Below are 26,435 nucleotides of genomic sequence, written 5' to 3' on the forward strand. Positions count from 1 at the left end.
CAGTCCTAAATGTAAAAGTTTAGACAAAATTTTACTTTAAGGCCACAGACATATTTATATTCTTCTCATTAAATATGGTCTTAAGAGGCATCTGTGTTTCACCTTGAACATTTTACTATGGTGGCACTTCAGCTGATGCTGTAAAGCTTCCTCTGCATGTAAAAATATATTGGAAACTTAGTGTAGTAAATAACAAAAAGGTATTACCAGCACTGAACAAGGAGACTAATAAGAAAGAGAGCCTTGCGGCCACTAAGTAAGTTAAACCCAAGGTAAATGATAGCCTCCTTCATCATAAACCACTTCTCCCTGACTTGACAAAATGTAAACTTTCAAAATAAAAATAAAAAAGATGAAATAAAAAGTGAAAAAAATAAATTGCTGGGGTAGGAGTGATGGCAGAGTGCCACCAAGGTAAGAAATACTCTGGCTTCTCTCTCACGTTAAACTAACAAACCTTTGGATGAAAGGAACATGAAAATAAACAACACTTGTGACATTTTTTTAATTGTGCATGGCTTGAAAAGAGATATTCCATTTCAGAAGACTGAAAATGGGAGGTTCCCTATTTATGCCAGCCATTTTACAGTGATACCTTTCTCCACACCTAAAGAGAACCTTTTTTAAAGCCTGGGAAATGGGGGCAGGGGGGGTCTATTACTTTGCTCCATCTCCAGCATTAATTCTAAACATCAGAGGTAGTTATAAATACAGAGATAGTGGCAAAATTGTACAGCAAGTCATGCCTGCCAAGCCATCATTCATCATAATGACATCATCACCCTGGAATGGAACAAAGTTTAAAGCTTTCATTTTTCTTTTTCTCTTTCTCCTGTCGTTGTCGTATAAAAAGAGCATTAGGCACATCTGCTTCATAGCCCCAACTCCCCCACTGCCTGCAAGGAGAATGAATGCCTTTAGGGAAAGGACTATTAAGGAGAAGTAAAAAAAAAGAGAGATGAAGCTGACGTTGCAAAAGGTTATTTGAAATCCAAGCACATTGTTGAATCTGTGGATTGAAAAAGTAAAGGCAGGTGAAAAATGTGCTTAAATTTGATCTCTGGCAGTTATCACTAGCATATGCTCTGAAAGGCTCGGCTGAACGAGTTTTTCCACTGCCACAGGATGGCGTTCATAAGTAATCTTCATTGTCCTATTAACTGCATCTAACTATTTCCTCTGAATACGATAGTTTCATATCTTGTTGTGGAGCTGAGAGATGATATTCAGCTCCCTTACACCCATACAGAATTGGATGAAATCAATTACGATCAACAGATTTATTCTGGTGTAAAATTGAGCAGAAATGACAGCTTGTCCTCTCATCTGAGTTTACCTGCCTCAGTCTCATCAATCTGCCTTTAACTCTGGGGAACTGGTAAATATTGTTGAAATGAAAGATGGCCAGAGAACAGGTGTCAATTTTCTCTGGAGAAAGAAAGGTCTGACTAACATGTATTTTTTGCATACAACTTATCATTTCTGGCTATGGTTAGAGTAGATGCTGCTTACCACAGAACCCAGTTGTGCAGCACGTTTGTCCGAGGTGTCTCCTGGGTATTTTTTGGCAGAAGAGTCCAAGAACTCACTGACAGATGAAGACCAAGTAGTTCCAGGAATTACTCCACTGAGTGACAATCTTTGCTCTTGTAAGAGCCGTATTCTTGAACCTACTATGTAAAAGACACTTCTCAACAAAAATATTCTGAACGCCACTTTGCTTACAGCAAGCAGAAAGAAACTAGCAATTTGCAACTATTGTCAGCTGGCTTTTGGCACAATTCTGGATTTACAAAAGATAACTGTGAAAGTTATAAGGGATATAAAATATGTGGTTCCCAAAAACATTTTAAAACTTCCAAGTACTACACAGATATAATAAATTTATCCCCCCTGAATAGTTAGGCAAACTAATGTTATGAAAAATCTAAAAAAACTACCACTACATTACTGGACTAGGAAGAGGTGCTTAACCATGTGTAAATGAGCTCATTTTGTTATGGATGCTCTGATATGCACCACTGTTAAGACCTCTAAGCTAATTACAGTCTACCTACTACTAGAAGTTTTAACCTCCTCAGAGCTCTTGTGATGGGGAGTTGGAGCAGGGCACCTTTTCTTCTGTTATTTATCAGAATTCCTGTGAACAGAAATCCAAAGACTTGCACCACTGCTGTATTGCAAGGACTCAAACATGACTGTAAGCCAGAAAGCTGAAGACACAACTAACTTGCTTTTTTCCAAACCCATTTTTTTTCAAATTTGAAAAATCTGTAAACTGGGATTTATCCTGTCTATAAAATGGTATCTAAATATGAAATTAAGTCACAGAAAAATTCTTATAAATATTGGTACATGGCAGTCTTTGCAGAAATCCAATCATAAGAAAGGTTTAATTGAGCACAAGAGCTCACAACCTAAGAAGTCACATACAAAGGTGGTGGATGAAAGGCAAAGGGACATCCCATCCATACACATGTTCATATACTAAATATGGTTATTTTTCTTAGTATATGCCTTTATAAAAAAGCTTCAACAGTCATCAGATGACTCTCAGCATAGCCATTATATACTGCTGGTTTGTAGCTGCCAGAAGATCTGGTATTAAGGACAGAGGAGATGAGACGTGAGATTGGTGGGTTCTGTTTCAGGCACAGTAAACTACTCACTTCGACACTGAGTAAGTATAGAGCCTAACATTCAGGGGTGCAGAGCTTCACGCTGCCAAAACTTCAGTGGGATTTCTGGTGCCCACCATCACAAATAATCAGTCTTTGACATAAATGTCCCTTTCCTCATTCGTAAAATACAAATAGTAACACACACTCCACAGGACTGCTGTAAGATTTAATTAATAGTTGTAAAGTGCTGAGTTCTATGGATGAAAGCTGCTAATGCAAGTGCAAAGCATTATCAGCTCTGAAATGTATTATACTTCTGCTATAAAAAGTTTTAAAAAGAAGAACTTATCTATTTTCTCTCAGTATTTTTACTCTACACAAGCAAAAGATCTTGCACAGCAGTCCATTAAAAAAAAGAATTAACAACCTATCATAATCTCACACAACCAATCTTCCCCCTGCTACTATCTTACTAAAAATGTCCATATTAAAGACAACCTTGGGGCAAGTTTTTTAAAATAAATTATTTCACACAGTCCATAAGAAGAGCTGATCTCTAGAAATAGGATAGTTAAATTTATTTAAACACCTATAAATGAAGCTCTAAATGAATTTAATGGTGCATAGTAAATTTAAAAGTTACTTTATGGACAGCAGAATTACCAAAATCTAGTACTATTAATGAAGTTTCTGTAACTAATGACAAGTCACTCACTGAAAGAACTCAGAACTGCTGAGGAATACAAAGAAAGCCCTTTAAAGGAACCTCACATACACATATATATATTTTCAAAACTACCATAATTATATAAAAATCTTTTATCTTTAATCCTCTCCCTTCTTCTTCTTTCCTGATAATCTAGTTAGGGTTTGGTGGGTTTCGTTGCCTCTCAGGAAAAAACGTCTCCAGCGTTTTTAAGACAAATAAGTAACAATATTATAGTAAATAAGGTAAGGAAGTAATCTTTCTCACTTCAAACAAACATGGAAGCTCTGGAAATGAAAATAAAATCCACATAGTTTAAGATTAAGAAAGATTCTTCAGAAATGTCCCCACTGCTGTAGCACTGAGATGCCACAGTATGTGTAGAAGCTTTTTTCTTGTCCACTGGGAAATCAGTATTTATTAATTCTTTCAGGATACAAAATCACTTGAAACGATGAACTGATGAATTTTACACTATCCTTCATTAACATTTCAGACATTTTTGCCCTCCCTTCAGCTACTTTTATTTGCAGCCTTCTGAGCCACACAGAAGGTCATGAATATTGTCTCTGTGTTACTTAGGCAACTCATTAACCCTCCTGTTGCAATGGATCTAACCAAGACAGCCACAAACCATGGAGGCTCTTGGAGTTAGAGGAAAGAGTTCACATAAATGAGCTTCTTGTTAGTCCATGCTGTGCAATATCTTACTATCACAATATCTGTTTCTTATTTCTTTTTCTCCAGTATTTTAGAGATCATATTCTGCTTTCATTCCAGCTGGTAACTTGCCCTGTCTGGAATAAATTCAAGGGTTACAGCTGAGTTCTCACAATATGTTAAACTAATCTTAGTTATGCCGCCTCTGACAAGAGTAGTTCTTTCTTTCTCCACAGGCAGCCATGAAGCTCTTCTCCCCTACCCTTGCCTCCTTGACCCAATTCTATAGCTGCATGATGAGTTTGATCAAGGAATCAATCTGTCTGAAAGTTGGTGGGTTTTTTTCCTAGGTTAGTTTTTGGATGGAACTGTTCCCTGATCCAGGTTACAAATAACTGCACAATCAGAAGAATGAGAGCAACGAGCAGACTACAAATGCATTGGCAGGAGAGCTAAGTTGGGCATGGCAACTTTTTGCAGCAGCATGCATCTGGATTAGCTGGAAGTGATCATGAAGCTGCAGCCTTAGTCATTAAGGGCTAAAAGGCTTCTGTTAAACACACCACCGATCATTTGGGTTTACCCCAAAGTGGGTAGCCCCAAAAGCACTTGGAGTGAATTTATAAGTTGCCTTCACTCATCTTACTATTCTGTTTTTCATATCCCTCTTCATGCTTCTGGCTATCCTGGGGAAGAGAGTAAAGTAAGGTCTCAGTGCCATGCTGTTTTCTTGTTGCTCAACAGTTTGGTAGGCACAAAGCTCTTAGCCACAGACACATATCTCACTTGTGATTCATCTGGAATGACTGGGAAGTCCTCAGCCCAAAAGCATCCTCAAAGAGTCAGGCAACTCACTTTCTCCATATTATTGCCTCAGGGCACACAGTGATGTAAAGTACCTGGAAAGATCTCTATTAAAGATTCAGATCCCAGGGAGGAATCAGCCCAGGACACCCATTACAGAGAAGCACACAGAGTTTTCGGAGACAAGCAGTCTCACAGGTTGCATCATTTATAGATTTCAATTCTTGTAACAAATAAGTAGGAATACTCTACTGATAAAAACAGTAGTAGCATGTGCCCAGACACAGTACCTGCTCCTGCTCTGCTATTCAAGTCCTGAACGCTATCAAAACCTGCGTGCAGCTCCAAACCCAGGTATGCCTTTACGAGGAAACTCAGCTCTGTGAATGCCTCATCCAATTCATCTGCAGATAGGGATATGCATTTCATGGTGGAGAGAAAGGAAACATAATGAAAAAACAAGCTTTCATCAGTACGAAGTTACAAGTCCCAGAAGTTTGACACAGAAATGCATTCTTAACTTATCCAGCTCATCTCTTTGGGAGAAAAGATCTTCATCTTCATAAATAGCACATTCATGAAAATGATCTGAAATTCATCTCAGTTTCTGCACTCACCTAAATATTCTCCTTCTGCAATTTGGTTTACTGTGTTTTATTTCTTTAATGCTATATTTAAATTGTAAGCTCCATATGCCCTTGACAATAACTACAAATACAATATTTCATACCACAATCATATATTTCACCATCACCGTGGTGAACCACAAAAATCACCTCCGCAAAAGGGCAGACACAGAACGAACTAGAAAAGGATTCTTCTCTACTACCTGTTATCCTCAGTTCCTAAGTAACAAGGAAGAAACATTGGTTTTAATGCAATATCTGCCACCCTCACATTCCTTCTTTCAGGCTGGGAGACTTGAGCAAGTTTCTAAGCGTAATAGTCCTACAAGGAAAAGCTTTGCAGCACCCTCCTCTTTACAGCGAGACATTGCCAGACTGCACATCAGCTGTCATTTCAACACTTGAAAAAAGCCTATCCTGCCCAGAGATAATTAGGTCCATTACATCAAAAGCACCTCTGAACTCTGCCCACAAACCAACAGACAATTAGCACAGATCAGTTTAATATTCTCATAGGAGACAATACTTAACAAGTGTGCTGCTGAGTTCAATAGCTGGTTCGCTTTCTAGATGGGCTTAAAGCACAACTTGGACATAGCAGAGTAATTCAGTCCTGACAGACCTCCAGAGCTTTTGGATTCCTGGGACAAGAATTAACTGGGAAAATCAATTAAGGGATAGTTTAAACTGTTAATGCTGAACATCAAATCATTTGTCATCCTTAGTTTAATATTTGCCAGTGGCTTTGTTTGCATAGCAATTTCAGTCCATCTATTGGTGTGACATTAGAAGTCAGATTTATAGTATGAAAGAGATTAACTTACCTGTGTTGACTACTGCATCAAAGTATCCTGGAAAATCCTGACTTATTTTGATGTACATATCCACTCTGGAGACTGCCTCTTCAATCTCTGGCCTGCTGAATAATCCTTTCCTCCGCAGGTGTCCCTCATATTTTTCTTTGTTCATTGGTACTAACAGGATATATCTGGGTTTAAAGTAGGTATTTTTCAAGCTACGTACACCCTTTAAAATTAAGCAGAGAAACGCAATGTTTTGTTCCTGAAACTGAGTGCCTGTTGAACTTGTAGCTGAGTTTCGGACAACTCTGTATTTATCACAAATTATTGTGAAAGCAGTACTGGAAACCTGTATCCAATCTACAGGTCTCAAGATCGAGCATCCAATTTTACAAAATAGGCAAGTTCAAGGTGAACTGCCCTAAAGCTACATGTGGAAAGTGTTATAAGGATAGTATAACTTTATTCTAAACACACTTTTGAAAGAATCCTTTTAGTCAAATTCCACAGTGATTTAAAGCATCATACTTCTCATACCCACCAGTTAATGGCTTTTCCTTCTTTTCCATCCTTGCTATTACATCAGGGCCTAATTATTCTAAACGTGCACATCACGGACTCACACTATTTTACTGACACACAGCAGAACTTATCTGCATCACCACCTTGGCTTTCCACTATGAACAAACTGACAATTTTCTCCTCGGCTGGTCTATTTTTCTAAGTGAAAATGTGCAACTTCATCAAGATACAGGCATATTTATTTTGCTGGAGCAGCTTGCAGTGTTACCCCCTCCCAAAACCGGGTATAACCACAACTCCCCAGCAGCAATACGATGTGCACATTCTTCATCTGTTATACTGTAGTCAGACGTCTTAACTTGAGCCATTTTTATCAGCAATAAACTATCCTGAATAGGAATTTTAGTATAGCAGACTAGGAAACATTTGCCTTATATCAACTCTGCTGTAAGGACAACGGCTCCGGTTGGCACTAATTGACAGCTGAGGACTGCAAACACCTATAATCATTTCAACTAGATCTGAAAAAGGAGACCTGTCTGCATGCTAGGACTTAAAGACAAGGTCTTATTAAATGACGCAGGTAATGGTACCAATCCTGAATTTCCGATAGCTCTCCTTTGCACGAACTCATACCACGAAGAATCTTTTCTCTCTCCCTCTCACTCTATCTACACATAAAACAGAATATCATAATCATGTAGCCCTGCAACATGGTATTACCATTGCCATAAGATTTGTACTGAGTTTTCAAGGCTTGAGGACTGAGGCTTGTCCTGTTCGCTCTGAACTTTTCTTGACTTGGCTGTAACTTTGTTTTACTTGGTTCAGCTGTGACAGCAAATTCTCTTGTTGACCAGGTGTCTATACCTAATTCTTTTACTTTTGTTTATCTTTGTGTGGCACAATCATAGTTTTATATGGATAGCAGTAATAAGCAGTTGTTCCAGGTAGAATGAGATGTTTATGACTCAACATAATAACATAGTATAGATAAATACAGGGCTGGTATAATAGCAAAGACCTTGAGAAGTGGAAACACAGGACACAATGTAGAGGACTATAGGCACGGGATGATAAGAGATGGGGCACAGTCTTGACACCAGACACCTCACAACTATAAACATCTCAGTAATGGTCAGTTAAAAAATGAAGGCCTGGAGCTGGACAAAGCTGGTTTTAGGGGCACCAAGACAAATAGTATCTAGCATACATGAAGGGCACCATATATAATGAATACTTATATCAGAAATGGTGTGGTCAGCAGGAGCAGGGAGGTGATTGTCCCCCTGTACTCGGCACTGGTGAGGCCGCACCTGGAATACTGTGTCCAGTTTTGGGCCCCTCAATACAAGAAGGACATTGAGGTGCTGGAGAGTGTTCAGAGAAGGGCAACGAAGCTGGGGAAGGGTCTGGAGCACAGGGCTGATGGGGAGCGGCTGAGGGAGCTGGGGTTGTTCAGCCTGGAGAAGAGGAGGCTGAGGGGAGACCTGATCGCTCTCTACAACTACCTGAAAGGAGAGTGTAGTGAGGTGGGTGTCAGTCTCTTCTCCCAATTAACAAGCGATAGGACAAGAGAAAGAAATGGCCTCAAGTTGCGCCAGGAGAGGTTTAGATTGGATATTAGGAAAAATTTATTTACTGAAAGGGTAGTCAAGCATTGGAACAGGCTGCCTGGGGAAGTGGTTGAGTCCCCATCCCTGGAGGTATTTAAAAGACGTGTAGATGTGGCACTTAGGGACATGGTTTAGTGGTGGACTTGGCAGTGTTAGGTTAACGGTTGGAGTTGATGATCTTAAAGGTCTTTTCCAACCTAAATGATTCTATGATTTCATATGTAACTTGGAGCTGCAGACCAACGAAGAAAGAGAAAGGCGTAAACATGTGTTAGCAAACATACAAATGACCCCAAGAGGATCCTGGGAGGAGAAAGAAGAAACTATCAACATGAATATCCTCCCAGCAAAGGGCTTAGATGTTAACAACTTGCTGTAACATCCCTCCCAACAACAGCAGAGGGAAACCACTGACCTTAGAATCCAAAGGAGCAGCAAAAGGGTGAGCATAACAGCAGCAAAACAGATAGAAACCAAGAAGCATGTGTTACAATTTTAATTGTATTATTATTATTGGGAATTTTTCAGTATATAAGTACTCTAAATGCATTATCATACTCTAAATGCATTATCATTCTTCCTTTTTCTGTCATAATTAGACCTAGACTAATGATGATTCTTAAATTAGACAGTTAAAATTTCCATCGTACTAACAATAAATTCTTGGCTTTACTTTTATATATTTGATCATATAAATATATATATATATATATACACACACATGACCATACATAAAAAAATGGTCATTTTGTGTGTTTAATGATCATTGTGAAGAAAACCAAAACAGGCCAACCACCATGGTAGTGTCTGGTGATGAACAAATTAACCAAAGTTAAGTAAGTCCACGCACATTATTGCACTGTAGTAAACATAAGGAAAGTGACCTTAAAATAAAGAATGGGAGAATACAGGAGTTGACAGTTAGAAAACAAAGATATTTGGAAAATAAAAAAAGGAGTAAAAGTCAAGTTTCCTGAAATTACATATGAGGTCAAGAAAAATCAAAGGACTACCTGAGTTGAAGATGTCCATTTATTTAACACAGCTAAAGCACCTCAATTTTTTCAGTTAACAGTATGGGGTTATAGAAAAGATGTGACCAGTATTATATCCTACTTCCTTTGACTCCCCAGCCTGAATGACTGGATAACCAGCAACAAGTGCAAGCGAGAGTGGTCTTTGGCAGGAGACAAGGTGTACTTATATTTCTGGAAGCATAATGAGACACATGAGCCACTCTGCTACTACTCTTGGCTGGAATGTGCAGCTCCTTCAATTGCTCTGCAGTTATTGGTGGCTACACAAGCAAAGGGAAAGCACTGCAAACATGCTTATTCCAACACATGACTGAGTGTCAGAATAGCTGCAGCTTCACTAACTGGAAATGTAGACTCAGCAAGATTTAACTTTTAAAATTTGTGTCAGTCTCCTTTATCAGTGAAAGATATACTCTAGATTAAAGGGAATGAACAGCTCTAAATTTTTAGTCTCAGCCCGCAGACCATAATTAAAATTTCTTTTAATAGTGCTAAATCACTTTTGTTATGAGCCTCGCAGAAGATAATGGACTTCGATAACTTCTATTCAGATACATAACTCAACATTATTGTTTCTCATCTGCTACCAGAGTCCACAGCGATACAAGACTATGCATAATTACTATGTGATCTTGAAACTTCAGTGACAAAGGAGTTTCTTAGCTGTCTGTCCATGCTTTGGTAATACCCAGTGAAAGTTATGGTCGCTGCCTATGTCGCTGTGTTAACCTCCTTATGAATAAATGTGACGTTCCATTAAGTTCTTTCTCCTAAATCATTCGATAACACATCTACTTTGTGAAGAATCGACAGTTTTAAAAGGCACCCCATTCCATCATATTTAATCTTCTCCTATTTTTCTTCCTTTGTAAATTTAGGGTCTGTCTGGCAAGACAACAAACACATTCAATGCCTATTGCAATCAGTGGAGACTGAGGGTGATTCACAGCTCTCACAAGACTGAGAAAGAAGAGGAAATTGAACTACACAGAGATTAAGTTATTAATTTGCTGTTTAATATCAGTCAAGTAACAGGCACTTAAGAGCAGGATTGCAGCATTAAATTGTAGACTATTTGAGCAAGGAGCTACTAATTTTTTGGCACTGACATGCTGTTTTTCTGTTATTTGTATGTTTATATGCAAGCAAGTAAATGTGTATAGATGTATTTGGGCCAAAGGGGACTAAAATTCCTTATGAACACTAAGGTTCTTAACTGAAAACTAGTTTTTCGATCATCAGTTTCACAAGCAAAATAATCATCCTAAAATTAATTAAATTTAGTATCAATTTTTGCTCAAGTCTCCCTAGTCATTCCCCTAACTCTGGATGCACAACTTAGGAGCCTATGTTAGCACTGCAGTCTCCCACTTTTTTTTTTTTTTTACCTCTATTATTTTTTTCTCCATCTATCATGGAGTGTAGTAGTGTCTGTTAACTTGTAGTAATCCCCCAGAGGTAGAGCTGAGCCCTACAAACACAGGGAAACCCAGCAACGCTCAGTATCACGTTCTGGGCATTCTGTAGAGTGTTTCTTTTTGGAAGCTCATACAGATGGAGCTTATTTTGTAGAAAGAATTTGGAAGAAAGTGTAGCATGCCTTTCCTTTTTGTCACCTCAACCCCTAGCTAGTAAATCATGATCTAAGATAATGAGAAGTACATAATTAGAAAATTAGCTAAAAAGTTATTCTTTTGGGATTCCAATAGATAGGTTTTGACACTTTGTTTGTGACCTAGTTTCTTAACGCAGCAAGACTTCTGAGATTCTGCCATCTGTGCATGTGCACCTGACAAATCTCAGAGATGGTAAAGTAATCACTCAAAGAGATTGCATCTTTTAATAGTTCTGCCCAAAATATTGCCTCAGGCCTGTATGCATCCTCCATTGCTTCATCAATTGGGGTGATCAGTAGGTGTGCAGCTCTAGACTAGTCCCACTATAAGCTGCAGATAGGTGGAAAGCACATGGTTGAAAAGCCGAGGATACTGTAATGGAAAGTATTGGTGATGTGGTGGAGAGATGAGGCTGCTGAAGATCAAAAACATAGGCCAGAAAATTTTAAGAAGCCAACAGAAGGATCCATCTGACTAAATTTGTGTGTCTACAAAGGGAGTGGTGCCGTTTATGTATAGACATTGGAGAGCTACTTGGTACAGGCCCAGGAGTTAAAAATGCAGTTCATCTGACCAAACAACTCTCTCTCCAGTGACTGTAATGCAGCCCACACAACTAGTTCAAATGTAGCAGCAGCAGCTGTAGGCTGGGCAGAAGGCCATAGGGTGTCTCTTGTGTCACTAAATGGCTATATCTAGGCAGCTGAAACAAACCTTAGTCAAACTGCACGAATTCCTCCCCAGGACAGTTCTCACAGAATGACTCATTCAAAAATGGTTACTCAATAAGTAATCCTTACCTCTATTTCTAAGTGAACACAGGTTGCAAGACCCTCTCTGGCAATGGATTCTACAGTGTCTCTTCCAAGTCCGTAGTAATGGCCACTGTATTTAAAGGTTGCTATAAACTCTCCCTGAAATTCAAAACAGCAAGTATAATGACAAAGGAAATATTTTAAGGGAAACGACTTTCTTAAAGGAGCATAATCACTCTGGACTTCCCTGCTTTTTCTCCCTACAAAGTTTCTCCCTGCCTAAATCATCAACGATAATGAGGCCAATGGGAGCACAAAATTTGCAGGGAAGAGCACATAGCCAGTCCTGCAGGGGACGGGCTTCTACATTGTTCATGTATAATAAAACACCAGTGTCTTGAAAACAAGCTGCTGACAGGTTACAGCTTTCATTGGTTATTCATTCACACTGTAAAAAAAGCAAGATCTAAAGCAAGGGGCATCCTTCTTTTGACATTACATCAAACCATATGGCCATGCCATATAAAATAGAAGATGTCAAAGAAAAGAGAGGACAGAAATAAATCTGCAAGGAGAATGTATAATTGGCCAAGAAATTTCAAAGTCAAAACCCAACAACTGAAACTTTGGTTCCCAGTAGTATGTCTAGAGAGATGTAAGCAGATTATATTATTTTAAAATTAAACTACTTGATTACTGAGAGTTATCATTAAGGACCAGATCAGTTGCTTAAGACTCTGTTGGCTTTCCCTGTTTGTGTATGGACAAATAATGAGCTCTGTTGTGGCTTTTCCAGCCTAAGTTTTATTGCAGGCAGCAAAAGGCATCAGAAACAGTAGCTGGAGGCACACTGCCTTCAGAGAAACACAATGTCTTTAGGGTGAATTTGCTAAACTTAAAAAGACTGCATTCCCTGCAGGGTTGCTGGAAGATTTCGGGGGCAGGGGGGAGAAAAAAAAAGAAAAAAAAGAAGATGGCAGCTATTTCAAGAGTTTTTCTTTCCCACACAGAGTAGATATTTGCTCATGGAGATAAGTTTATTTCTACATTATACTACTGTTTAAAGATTCCTACTGACCATTATGCCCATTTAATGGTTTCTATATATTCTATATATTGGTCTCTATACATTTGGTTTGTATATATATTTATATGGAAGAAAAGACAGCATGAATATACAATGAATTTGTGGCTTCTGGGTATGAATTTAAGCCACATAACTGTGAGTGAATAAGCATGCACAGACTGACACAAACTTAATATAAGGGAAAAGAAAAAAAAATCAGACCTGGACAGAAAAGTTGAGTTCACTCTGGGTGTAGGAAATAGGCCTACTAGGATACCAGTCAGGTACTTACCGTGTTCACCATTTTGTCAAATGCTTCTTGAGAAACGAAATAGTAATCAAGTCTGTTTTCTTCACCAAAGTAAGCTGCCCTGGTAGTGTGACAGGGACTGGAAGATATATGATATAATAAAGAAATAACCTGTTTTCAATCATAGAAGCAGCTATGGAATAGGGGGGGGGGGCGGGAAGGGAGAATACTACAAATCATTTTATTTTTAAGAAGAGAAGAAATATGAGAAATATAAAGAGGTGCAAATCATAGCACTAATGCTGCATATTTGAAAGATTAACCCATAAATACAAAAAAAAAGTTTAAATGTAACATTACATTTTGGCTATAAATCCCCCCCAACCCAGGATAGCCTGAACTGAAGCTGTCACAGCACCCTGTAATAGAGAAATGATGAAACAATTTTTTTTCCAGTTATGTCAGCTTGTGGATGATATAAAGTAGAATCCTAAATATGGAAAAGGAGACTAGGAGTTAGGCTGAACTGTGAGGTTAAGAAAGAGATATAAAGACCAACCTTTAAATAGACCCCTAATAGTAAGGGGAGAAACAATCCTGAAACTAGGGAGATAAGTGGGATACAAAGCAGGAGAAGTAATTGCCTGCCACCACATAAGGACAATAGGATAAACCTCAGATACGTGATCTTACTACCAGGATAAAACACTAAAACAAGAACCTCAAACAAAATCAGAAAAACCCAGCTAAGTGAATGCATGTAGCACTTTAATCTAAAAGTATGCAGTGGCTCATGTTCTATCTTAGGAAATTGTATTTTGCTACTTGTTTCTGCTTTAGTTTTGTTTTCAATTTTTAGGGTAACAAGAACAAAAGTATGATGTGGAGCTTTGGCATTGATTCACGCCGATAACATTTTAACTCTTTGACTTCTGCTGGATTGTCCTGGAAAATATGGCAAAATATACACCACCTATTAGTATACCACCTACCAGGCCATTTCTGTTCATTTATTCAAGGTAGCTGAGTTATAAACCATTAAGAAGTTTAGTCTATAATGCAGAGTTTGACAGATCTTAACTATCATGGCATTAGAGGCTACCGCTTTTTTTTATCAGCAAGCTGTGGCAAATGAGAACAGTGCGCTACACATAGACTCTGTAAAATTTCACTTCAAAGGTCTGATTTTCTTTAAGACATTATGAACGCATCCAGCTTTAAAGGTCATTCCTGAGCACTAGCCAGATCGTTAGAGGGTCCAATTTCACTTTATTTTTTGAAATACTTTTAAACATTACAACCCTTTTTAATTGCAAGGCCATGTTTACATTCAAACTGCCAGGGTATCTTGCATGAAATACATTTTTAATGAGTGGAATGTTTGAAATTTAAAAGTCTAAGCCATAAAATTGCTTAAATCTCCACTGAATAATTAAAATATAACTTTGCTTTATGGTTGCAATTTTCTGCTCTGTTAAGATTCTGTCTCTCTCCTTTTTTTTCCACCTCATGCATGAAACTTTTAGGAAATAAAATACACAGTATAAAAACAATGCTCTTAAACACATAGTGCTTGGAAAATTTCAGTTGGTATTCAATTAGTTTGTAATTTCCAATCTAGTCTTTCAAAACATAGTGGTTGCTTCAAAGAAAGGCAAAAAGCCATCTTTCCAGTCACATAACCTTCACAGATCTTTTCTTAAAATGTCCTTTCAACTTGCCAGTTTAATGATCTAATCCAGCAAGTGGCTATAATCTGAGTACAGAGCAGGCAGAAATACATAGAGGCTCCTTCACTGTGGTGTATTATGTTAGAGAAGGCTACTATTAGACGTCACATCGACATGCAGAGCATGCTCCTGTGATGCTAAGAACTCTGAGGGATCATTCTCACATATGCATGTGCCCATGGTCCCTTTCTTACAACTCACCACTTCAGTACCTAAGCGTGCACAAATATAGACCCAGGTCCCATTGTGGCAAACACTATACATGCAAAACTATGGCCAAAGTCTGGTTAAAAATGAATGGATAAATTCATGTAATAAAAAAATTGAGAAAATAGAGGAGAGGCAATATAACAGGAACACAGACCAGCACTGAATAACATGTGCTACAGGACCTGTGAAAGTTAGGTAGTGTGAAGAATGGAATGAGTGGACAAGAGGAGCAGCTTGCACCACCTAGTTTTAGGCAACAGATAGTGGTGATCTAACTTAGCCAGACTTCCTACCTCCTGTGCACTGAAAATACGTCGATACCTCAGGGAAGTGATTCACAAAGGCTGAATCTCCCTTGGAAAGAGACAGTTTCTCTCCACTCAATACACAGGGAGCCCAAGGCAGTAAGGATCATAATTCAGGCCTTTCAGATAGGGAGAATTAGTCCTCCCAGCAGGTGGTGAAGTCTGAAAGGTGCCATTTGCTTTGATAACACTACTCACAGGATAATAAACTGGTCCAGCAATTGCACTTGCTTCCTTTCCTAGCTTCTGGATGCAGCCTGCATACGCATGCTAATCTGTTTATATGCAGGTACATTACAAAAATTAAGAGAAATGCATACATATCTAAACAGATGCTTAGGTTGAGGGGCATTAGTGAGCATAGATAGAACAGATCAATAAAAGGAGCACTAAATGACACATTTTTGTTTGTTTGTTTGCTGTTCACCTTTGAAAAGAACATGATCATTTAAATAGCTTTTCTTTTAAGGAAGTATTTGAATGACTTCAGGCAATCAAGCCCTGGGAAGAGATAAAACGCATAGCAATGAACATTTATTGGTTGCCTTTTACTTTTAACTTCTTTAAAAAAAAAAAAAAAAGAAAGAAAACCAAACCAGCAGCAACTCTATCCTTGATCACTTGGTATTCTTTTAAACTTATGGAGCAAACTTACCCGTATCTGAAGAAATTGTTGAACTGTCTGCAGATCTTATGAGTAAGCTCTCTCTTACCACAGGCTAGAGGGCCAACTAATACCAGCATGGGGTAGGAAGCATCAAGACTAGGTAAAGTGCTACAAGAAAGGAAAACAAGGAGCCATTCCTTTACCTACAAATGAAGTCTTCAGCCACTTTGTATAAAGCTTCTGCAGAGCTTTATCAGTACTTCAACTAATCTCATCTGTCTATCATACTATTCACATTGTTCACAGTGTAGACAAAAATCAGGAGAAGCGTGTGCTCAGTTTGATATGCTCTAAACATAAAAATAGCACAAAATACTGCATTAAAGACTCCTGGGTCTCTTTTGCAGAAGGAATAATGTCATGTCTACTATAATCTTTTTCCAATTTATAGCATTTTCTAAAGCTCCCTCTGCAGTTATGGTGTTGCTGGGATTTGTTTAAGAGTCTTCCAAGTCTATCTCAGAGATGGTAATATTTTAATGATCAGGATAATAAGCTTAGCATGAACCTGGACTCAACCCTACAAACCTTTATGCACTCCTGCATGTAATCTTACTGACTTCCATGGCCTTGCCAGATGAAGGTGGAAATTTGTAAAGAACTCTTCAATTCAGTACAATGAAAAACACCAAGCTCCTTAAACTCCACTGAACACAAATAACACTACAATAAAAGAACCCAAGGTACTGCAAAAATACAAAGCCCTCCATTGTCTCCATGCTGAGCAGATGGTTAGATCCTCAGATTTCCACTTCCAGCTGTAAATACTAGAATGAATAGCATTTCTGCACTTTCAAGTGTCCAGCAATTTATTTAGACAGCTAAAAATAGAATGCAACTTTGGACTCTCATTTTTAAATCTCAGCAAGATCTTAAGATTATGCCACTTGAGAATATGTCAGAAAGAGTTGAAATAATTTCAAACCCACTTATTTTTAACTAACAAATAACTTTAACTAAACTTAAATTTTGAAGCAGAAGAAAACCACTGATGTGTGTTAAGCTTCCATTTAATGTGATTTAAAACAGGTGAACACAAATTCCTGAAGACAGAGTGTATTTCTCTTACCTTTTCTCTTACAAGTAACTAAGTCTATAAGAAGTAATTATAACCATCCACCACAAGCATGGAGGAAAAAGATTTCAAAGTAATGGCTTTACTCCTATTTTAGGTTCAGCAAACTGGCTCTATTTTCTACCAGATTATATGTATATAATGGGACTTGATGCTTCAGAAGCACTAAGATAATCATGCAATTCAGTCTCCTAATTCTCCTATGGAGTACTAAGAAGTAACAGATACACCTAATAAATTAAGAGACTGGCTCGAGTCTGTACATATGTGTTGTTACTAAACTGTGAAATGAACCCAGATCCTGGTTCAGTGTTCTATCCACTAGACTATTTTAAAGCAAGGCAGTAGCAGAACCCTTGGGAGATTTAAGGATTTTTTACTTACTGTGCCAAATGGTGACATTTACGAAACATTAGACAACATTAGCACAATAAGCTGATTAGCACAATACATTAAAAATACTGGAGAAGGTAAAAATAAATTTTAAAAATCCGTATCTGAATCTGTTAGGTTGTGACATTCTGTTCAATTCAAGAAATATCTTCCTCGTCTCTTGATTCTTTGAACTGTTCAGACTGTCTTTCCCTTTTCTGACATTTGTGGTAAGGAAAAGACCAGTTTAAGACAACATGATCCCAGGAGGTATTAGTGACAGTTGTGGATATTATAAGTGTGTTATTATAAATGAACCATTTCAAAGATGGGGATTCCATGAAACATGCTTAGGGACTAGAGATGGAAAATTTATCCAGATGTGGCAGAAAGGTTCTTATTCTTGCTCAAGGCCATGCCCTTCGTGAATAATGATGTCGAGGCAAGTCTGCAAAGACAGAACCCTTATCTTCAACATAGTTTTAATAAATTCCTTCTCCATGCACAGAACCTGTTACATGCTTGCAAACTGCAGAATTCCTCAGTAATCTTTTCTTTTACAAGGAAGTGTTATAGCCACTAATGATACAATATATCATTAGTTGACACGATTAAACTGGGAATTCAAATTCCCTTAAATAAATTTCCACTGCTCAAATTCCTCATCTGCTCAATTCCTTGGATTTATTATTTCATCAGTGAACATGAGAACATTTCCATAATACTATCTTTCATTACATCACCACTTACTGGTTCTCAAAAAAACTAAAAGTTTTGGTTTTCCTACAACTTGCAAGCAGTACCTTGTGAAGAGTTCTTGGCTCATTTAACATTCATCCTTCAACTTTCTTTGTCTTTGGTGAGTACACTAATACACTGCTGTGCAAGATTAATAGATTTCAAGGCCAGAAGGGACTACTGTGATCATCTACTCCGACTCCCCTCATCACCCTAGCAACAGGATTTTCCCGAGTTAGTTCTTGTTTCAAGCCTGATACCTGAGGTTCCGTTAGAGCATATTTTAATTAAAAACGTTGTAGTTGTGGAGAATCCTTGGTACCCTTGGTAAATTGTTCCAATGGTTAATTACCTTCATTGTTAAAAATAATCATGCTCTATTTCTTCTCTGAATGAATTTATCCTCAATAGCCAGATACCAAGTCTCATCATGTACTTGCCCAATAGACTGAAGAGCCCTCTGTTATTAAATGTCTGCTCTCCACGTAGCAGTTATAACTATGATCAAGCTACCTTTTTAAATGTCACATGCATTTATAGTGGGGTAAAAATACACATAATATTGTTCAGTGGTGTGTTACCATGTAATTAAAGATAGAATCACAAGGCACACAGAGAGAGGGAATGGCATAAGAAACTTAATGCTAATGTCTTCTGACTGCAGAGTATGCAACAACATAACTTTTTGCTTTGTTTTCAGATTTTATTTTTATTAGAGATATTCCTAAAATAGAATTAGTTCTAATCTCTCCTAAAAATATAGATGCAAATGAACTACACCAATCTGGTATTTTATAGTGTAGAAGACTGCAATGCATCATCATTAGGAAGATTTCATTAATGACTGTGTTGTGTGCTTTCCAGCTGAGCATGGGCAAACATTCAAAGCATCATTAACAATTTTGGTCAGTACCATAAATGCTGGTCTGCATGTTTATATGTTTGTGTATACAATACCTCTGACAGAAGACAGAATCGTTTCTTTCCAGCAATGAAGATACACATACACAATCTGATCAACAAATATTTAAATAGACCCTATGTCTGCACTGGAAGAAATCCATGCCTTCAGGTAAAATCATTGTGCTTTCTTTTTAAGAAATCTCAAACCCTGCAAAACAGTAAATAAATCTTCGGGGGTTTTTTTTTAATAGGCTGTTAAGAATTCTCAGAGCTATCATCACCACTGGGATGGTTCCTGTCTTTCATCAACAATCCCAGAAAGCACAAGACTCGCAATAAAGATATTCTAAAAATATAAATTTCTGAGTTACTAAGTCATGGGTCTTAAATCAGGTTACTCATTACGAATTAAGATGTCCAAAATGGTGCTAAAACAGGGTGTGGGGCACAAAAGTTGATCTCTGTGCCCACTATAGCCAATATAATAACAAACCACATGTATTTCATAGTATCTTCCATCAGAGTACGTCAAAGCATTTTCCAAGCATTTATCACGCAAATATCATAACACATCTGCAGAGCAGCAAAGTATGGCTATTTCCATTTTCTAGGTGAGAAACGAGACTGAGAGAAGTCACCTGGCATGGCAATGGCAACGTTGGAAAAAGAATATTGATTTGCCTCTCCCTTCTGTGCTTTAAGTGGCAGTCAGCATCATCTCCTCCCAAGGGCAGAAGTAGCTGGACATCCCTAAGTACAAACTTGAAAAATTCACCTTACGAATATAAAATGTGCCCCAAAGCCACAAAATAAAGCCATTTTCCTCACAATGGGATGCCAACAGTGTGAAGAGAAGGAGTAAGCAGAATAGGAAGAAGAGATGTCTTACAGCTCTCTTCTCCCTCTAGAGAATTTTAAATTGCCTTTGGGTATTGATAGAAATTTTTTATTTTTCATTTATGGCGCAAATGGCCATCTGTTTCAACAGACTGTTTAAAAGAAATGGAGCTGTGGACAATCTGTCTTAGACTTTAGAGGTGAATGACTAACTTAATTTCATAATCCATTTCAACCAAATAAGATTTGCCTAATTTCCAGACTGCTACCAGAATACTATGGAATGCCTCTTCTTCATCAGATTAATGTAGAGGTGGGAGTGGGACAGAAAACTGTCCCTCTAAATATGACAACATATTCTGCTTTACTTGAGTGCCACCCTCAGGAGCTGATGTGAAGTGGAGGTAAGCTTACCTGTCAAAGATTCTCTGGGGCTGCAGCATGCTATACATAACATGAGCCATATGATCTTTAGCAGCAACAACTTCTGGAGGAGGATCATATTTATTCACAGCAGCAACCTGTTTCCACAGTTTAGGGGCAGAAGAAAGAAAAGCAGTGATGTAATTGTTTCCAGCTGCAATACTCTTCACAGATCACTATGAATAATGATGGCTTCATATTTATGAGGGTCAGTCTTTGTATTTGGGTTGTCTGTGAGCACTCCACTACATAAATCTTTTCAGGGGATTTAAGCACAATTTGATAAATGGATGGAAGTCAGCCAGACATAGCTCACTATCTTTAATATATTCAACCTTTTACTGGAAAGAAAACAGGATGCCACATAAGATGCAAAGTCATTTTGCCTAGGTTTTTAATTATCCATTAATTTGCATCCTCTCAGTGCTGGTAGAAGATGCCGAACTAAAATCCTTAGGGACTGAAGCCATTCATTTATTCGTCAGAAGAGGAACAGAACGGGCATAAGAAAGTAAGCAAATTGCAATTTTCTCCTGACAAAGCATTTCTGTCTTTCCTGGGAGGAAGAGCACTTGAACTCCAAGGATTCCCTCCATCCATTCTGTTGAAAGCTCTATTAAGGGTACTGACTGCTAATGAGTTGTATATTTTTTTGGTATTATTAATGCTACCCACTCAGAAACAGGTTAAGAACTACTGAGTCATTTCATGTAAACCATCAAATATCAACTAGCCAACACTGCTGCAAAATACTGCCATAGGCTCCGATGACAGCCATGCCTATATTAGCAAGTAGTATGGTGCAATAGGCGTGGATCTTTAATGCAAAACATTCGGTGTCCAGGACCCAATGTCCACGCTATTTTGGGGGGAGGCGGGGAAGGGAGCTTATTTCACTCTAGCTCTAGTTTGTCCTTTGGTCTGAGTTAGTGGCTAGGAGCACATTAGGTGCGTGCTGGTGCACATCGTCTGGTTAAGGTTAGTCCAAAAGAAGTCTAGTGCATATATCGCAAGACTATTCCGCAATTAGAATCCAGCATGGCAAGTTGGGCAACTGGGAGTTTCTCTTCAAAACTACACTTCTGATCTAAACTACAACATTTCTGTATATCCATTTTGTGTGTTAGTGAGACAGAAAAGCTGCTGCCTCCAAAGTGGGATTGGCAAGAGAGTTTATGAGGCTAGAGTAGATGTCCTAAAGTAACCTGAGGAGAGGATTTTCTGAAATAACTTTAATCATCCAAAAGTTAAGTGCTAGTCTAAACCAGTCATCCAGGCTTACTTTTACAGTCCATAGAGAAGGAAAAATTTCTATAATATATTGAAAATTTTATTGGAAGGAAAACAGATTGCCACATAAGACAAAGAGTAAGATCAACATCTCGGGTAGGTGGGGTAAATTACACTCTGGTATCATCCCTTCTCTGCATTCCTGATAGAGAGAGCCTGGCATCAAACAAGAACCCTAATATTTATGCAGCTGAAGTTAGGAGTGATGAATTTCTTGTAAGGATCGTTTTTAAAGGATAATTCCCTGAAATCCAACCCCAATGGCAGCTGTTAATCCTAACAGTTCTAGCATGGCTTGGGCCCAAATACTACATGCAGCAACCAATTACAGTAAAAGCGGCACAAGAGGGAAAGGTTTCTATTACAATAGAAAGTTACTGTAAGCAGTCTGAGCAGGTTTTTTGGGGGAGAAGGTTTTACAGTGAAAGCTGTATGGAGTAGAATGGGAAGCAAGCATCATTATAACCTTTAGAGTTCACTTTGCTGTACACGACACTGAAAAAACCCAACAATGGTATTTTAGAAGTAGCACAGCGGTTACCACTTTAGACTATTTAATGAATGTAGTTGCCTGTTTAGATTCACTAGCTGAGGAACAATGGCTGCTAAGTAAATTTCTTCACTGAACAAAGCTTTTAGGTAAGCTTTGCATTTTTACATACCACAACTGCTCCTGAAATCCTGTAGATATATATCTGGATTTAAAAGCAAAAGTCTCTGAATTTGTAGCCTATCTTGGGGGCTGAAACATGGGAGATTTGTCACACCCAAATGACTACAAAGCTACATTTCCATGCACAGTTTTTTATATTCTTAATTTAGAAAAATTCCAGAATGACATGATGTTTACATACCTTTTCTTCCACTGAAATCTTCTTGACATCCAGTTCTGTTAGTTGGAGCAACGTGAAAATCACCAAGAGCCAATAATCTGTTTGCTCCTGAAGGACAAATTTTCCACTTTGACATAAAGTACTTAACTTCATCAATCTATTATTTAATTTCAATCAGTTGAAATTAAATTGGCCTTAATACATTGCAACATAAAAAGTTTTTTACCCTGAAGGATGTTAATACACTGTACAAATTGACCCCTCACCACAAACTTAGCTTCTGCAACAAAAGCTAATAGTTGTTCAAAAGTCTGCAATACATTGTTCAAAAGGTCAAGATGGGAATTTAAAAATCACCACCATACCCACTAGAACACCAAGGAAGACTGCTGGAGAACCGCATGCATTATCTATACTGGGATTATGTACTAAACTATGGATAATACTTCTAACCTTAGTAGTACTGTGGGACCTTTAAAAGAAAATTTGCATTATAAATTCATTTTCATATATGCTTTCAAGTCTGAGACAATAAAAAAGAATAATTAAAAATCAAATTAAAAAGTTGACACTGACAAGTTCATGAAGCTTCTTAGTTCTAAAACCAGTAAGGTCCTTTTAAAACAACTGAAATTCAGACAGCTGTCTTAAGATGACTGTTGCATGTATAAGTTATTAAAACAATAATTGAAAGGAATAGGATCAGACTTTGCTTAGGGGAAGGACATCTAAACAGAAAAAGGCGTTCAGATTATGGAGGACCAGGGGCAGCCTGTTTCAGGTATTTTTTCATGCTAATTTCATGGTGTGCCATGACAGACCTTTCTCACAGAAGCCAATACAAAACTGGCAATTACAGAAAGCAGAATCATAGAATCATAGAATCATAGAATCGTTTAGGTTGGAAAAGACCTTTAAGATCATCCAGTCCAACCATTAACCTACACTACCAAGTCCACACTAAACCAATCAAGGGTAGACTAGACTAAACCATGTCCCCAAGTGCCACATCTGCCCGTTTTTTGAACACTTCCAGGGATGGGGACTCCCCCACCTCTCTGGGCAGCCTGTTCCAATGCTTGACTAACCTTTCCATGAAGAAATTTTTACTAATTTCCAACCTAAACCTCCCCTGGTGCAGCTTGAGCCCATTTCCTCTCATCCTATCACTAACTACATGGGAGAAGAGACCAACCCCCACCTCACTACACCCTCCTTTCAGGTGGTTGTAGAGAGCGAGAAGTCAAACCCTTAACATTTTTCTTCTCTCTGACATTGAAAATCACTGTAAAATCCAAACATAATTTAGAAATCACAAAAATCAGGATAGAATAATCTTTGATCACTCAGGACAAATTGAAAAAGCAGAGTCAAAGTCAGAATTTCTGGTATTTTGCAAATGTCATTGTTGTTGATAAAATGGATGTTTAATTCATTAATTGAGGAATATTATGGGAGCCATAAATGAGAACTGAGTAAATCCAAAAGAAAAGAAGATACAGATTCCAGAGACACATGATTTTACAAGGGGTACTATCAAGTTCCTTTGAGCTTTTCCCAGGAACAATCAAGTACAGACCTTCAAAGCAAACAAAAAGGGGATCTTTTCCCAAACAAAAATTATAGCATACTGTGAGTACAAACACATAAATGGATTCACAAATGGCATTAATAAAATTCATGGTTTGACTACATGGATGTTAAAGATCATGATTCATATGCAGCTTTTGTTCAGACAAAGTTCCCAGGAAAAGGTGGGTAACCACACCAGGGAAACCACCACTCATCACTTCTTGTACTCGTTCCCTGAAATGATCTGGCCACTCTCAGAGATAGAAACTGAGGCTAAATGGATTCTGGTGTGATCCAAAACAGCAGTTCTAGGCTCTTATTTTTGGCTTCCTCTTTAGTTCTTTCTTACCTGTACGGGATTTTTTAAAAGATTTAAAACTCTGAGGAGAGGCAGATCTTTAATACATTCAAGACCACGCAGCTCAGCAATCTAATTAGTGACAGAAACAGAGCATAAATCAGCAGCAACAGAATCCATGATAACTATGGGAAAAAAAGTATTTTAATCTCTGCTCTTAAAATCTGGACATAAAAAAAATTATACTCACAAAATGGCTATACATGTTAACTGCATTCAATAAGGCACTTCTAGTCACAAAAGGCAGACAACTTGGATGGTAGCTGGAGAAGCAGTATAATACAGACAGCAATTTCAAACCACCTGCGTTTTCCCAGTTCTTTCAAATGTCAAGCCCTAACACATTTAGCTTTTGTGTGGCTGATGGGCTTAAGTGAGGAAATTCTGCAGTTATAATTGCGCTTCAGTTGACTAGCAAAAAAAATTTCTTCTAAGAAGAGTTTCTTTTCATTGGAGCTGAAGTTCATCCTACCTAACTTGCAGCACTTGACTGAAAAGCATCAGCATAGTTGTCCTTGTCTGTGTCCAGATGGTGATGCATTCCACTTAAGGTCTCATCTTTCCACAAAGGAAACCTGGGTTGGCTGCAGTCAGGCACATCAGATAAGCATTAGAAGTTACGTGGGACCAATCAAAGTTTGTGTGCCGAAAGCAAAGTCACACTAGGGGCACTGGTGCTAGACCCTGAGTGAACAATTGTAAGGCTCTCAATTAAAACAAAATGGGTCAAATGAAATTCATGTTGTCTCATTTTAGCCATCTGTTAAGTTAGCCCAAGTGAGTCGCTTAACCTCACTCCATGATCAGTGGAGAGAGGCAGTTCCAGAGGTCATCTGATCCATGGTAGGCTGGGAAGAATTGCCTTGCAAGGATACCTGTTTTTCCTCCACTGCTGAAAGGCTGAACCTAGAAGACTTCAGATTCTATCCCTAACTTACATTCAGCTTACGTAAAGTGTCTAAAAACATAAACCTCAACCATAGCCCATCCAATATTCATTTTAAGATAACAGGAAGCCCACCGCGCAACAGTTTTGACCAAGTTAAATGTCATTTGGGTGGATTACCTAAATAAATCATAGAATGCCAACCATCGACATTTGACAAGTCACTGAACATGTATATGAGAGACATGGTTTGCAGATAAACCTATTGTACCCATTTTTGAAGTCAGTCATTTAAGATCATTCTGGGTGGTTGTGAGCTGAAGTAACTCAGATCTTTCTGTGTTATTTAATTAAAATTCTCTTTAAATTATTCTTCAGAAGGAAACGTTCAAAAAATGGTGACTCATTAAACAGTTTCAATAACATCATTAAAAGAGGCAAATTTTCATGAGGTAGAATTAATAGCTTTGGCGTGCCATAAGTAACAGTGGAAACTATATGAGGCAATGGAAGTGGTGTTATTAATGCTAATAGCAACCATACTATTAGTTAGTTTCCTGTCTTGTGCAATTGAGGTACCTTTAAATGTCAACCCGAACACAGTGTGAGAAAAAGAATTCATAGTGTCTTGAATTAAATCCTGTAAATGTATCTTGTAAGTGGGGAGAAATGACAGAAAATGTTAAATTCCTTGTTTATATTTTTATTTCTTATTTTCTTAGATTTTTTTTTTCACATGCAGATCTGTCTTCGATGTCAAAATGATTCATGAATTGACATTTTTTTCAGTTAAGGACCCTGGAAGCTCAGTATCAAAAGTATTATGTATATATGGCTTAAGTTTCAAAATTCAAATACAAATGAGTTGGATTGTATCATTGTACTTCCAGTGAAAATTCTGCTGCATAACAAAAGCCACTTAGAGTACATGCAGTTCTGCCTTACAGGAATTTTCCAGCTGAGAGCTCAGAACAATCCGCGGTCATAAAATTGGGCTGAGAGATATTAGCAAACCCTCCTGAGGCCTGGCAGTAGAAAAGCTGTGATGTAAGTAAAGATCCTCAAGAATAATCAAGCTGAAAAAGCTGCATACTCATCCCTATCTTACCCACTCAAGGGAGCACCGTTAGTTCTTTATGTACGTGAGCACTAAATAC

General features: G+C 38.0%; 1 protein-coding gene across 2 annotated transcripts in view; it reads right to left on the reverse strand.

The window, feature by feature from the left end:
* LRGUK (leucine rich repeats and guanylate kinase domain containing) overlaps positions 1 to 26,435 on the reverse strand; it is a 51,804-nt gene that overhangs the window by 13,927 nt on the left and 11,442 nt on the right. For both annotated transcript variants that reach the window (XM_075724558.1, XM_075724549.1), the window contains exons 8-16: positions 24,384 to 24,464; positions 22,484 to 22,570; positions 20,331 to 20,437; positions 15,980 to 16,099; positions 13,122 to 13,218; positions 11,809 to 11,922; positions 6,242 to 6,443; positions 5,082 to 5,195; positions 1,513 to 1,670 (exon numbers count right to left, since the gene is read on the reverse strand). In XM_075724558.1, coding sequence (XP_075580673.1) covers positions 1,513 to 1,670; positions 5,082 to 5,195; positions 6,242 to 6,443; positions 11,809 to 11,922; positions 13,122 to 13,218; positions 15,980 to 16,099; positions 20,331 to 20,437; positions 22,484 to 22,570; positions 24,384 to 24,464 — 1,080 coding nt within the window. The remainder of the gene's footprint in view (positions 1 to 1,512; positions 1,671 to 5,081; positions 5,196 to 6,241; positions 6,444 to 11,808; positions 11,923 to 13,121; positions 13,219 to 15,979; positions 16,100 to 20,330; positions 20,438 to 22,483; positions 22,571 to 24,383; positions 24,465 to 26,435) is intronic.

Source organism: Pelecanus crispus, chromosome 1, assembly GCF_030463565.1.
Source record: "Pelecanus crispus isolate bPelCri1 chromosome 1, bPelCri1.pri, whole genome shotgun sequence".
Lineage (NCBI taxonomy): Eukaryota > Metazoa > Chordata > Aves > Pelecaniformes > Pelecanidae > Pelecanus > Pelecanus crispus.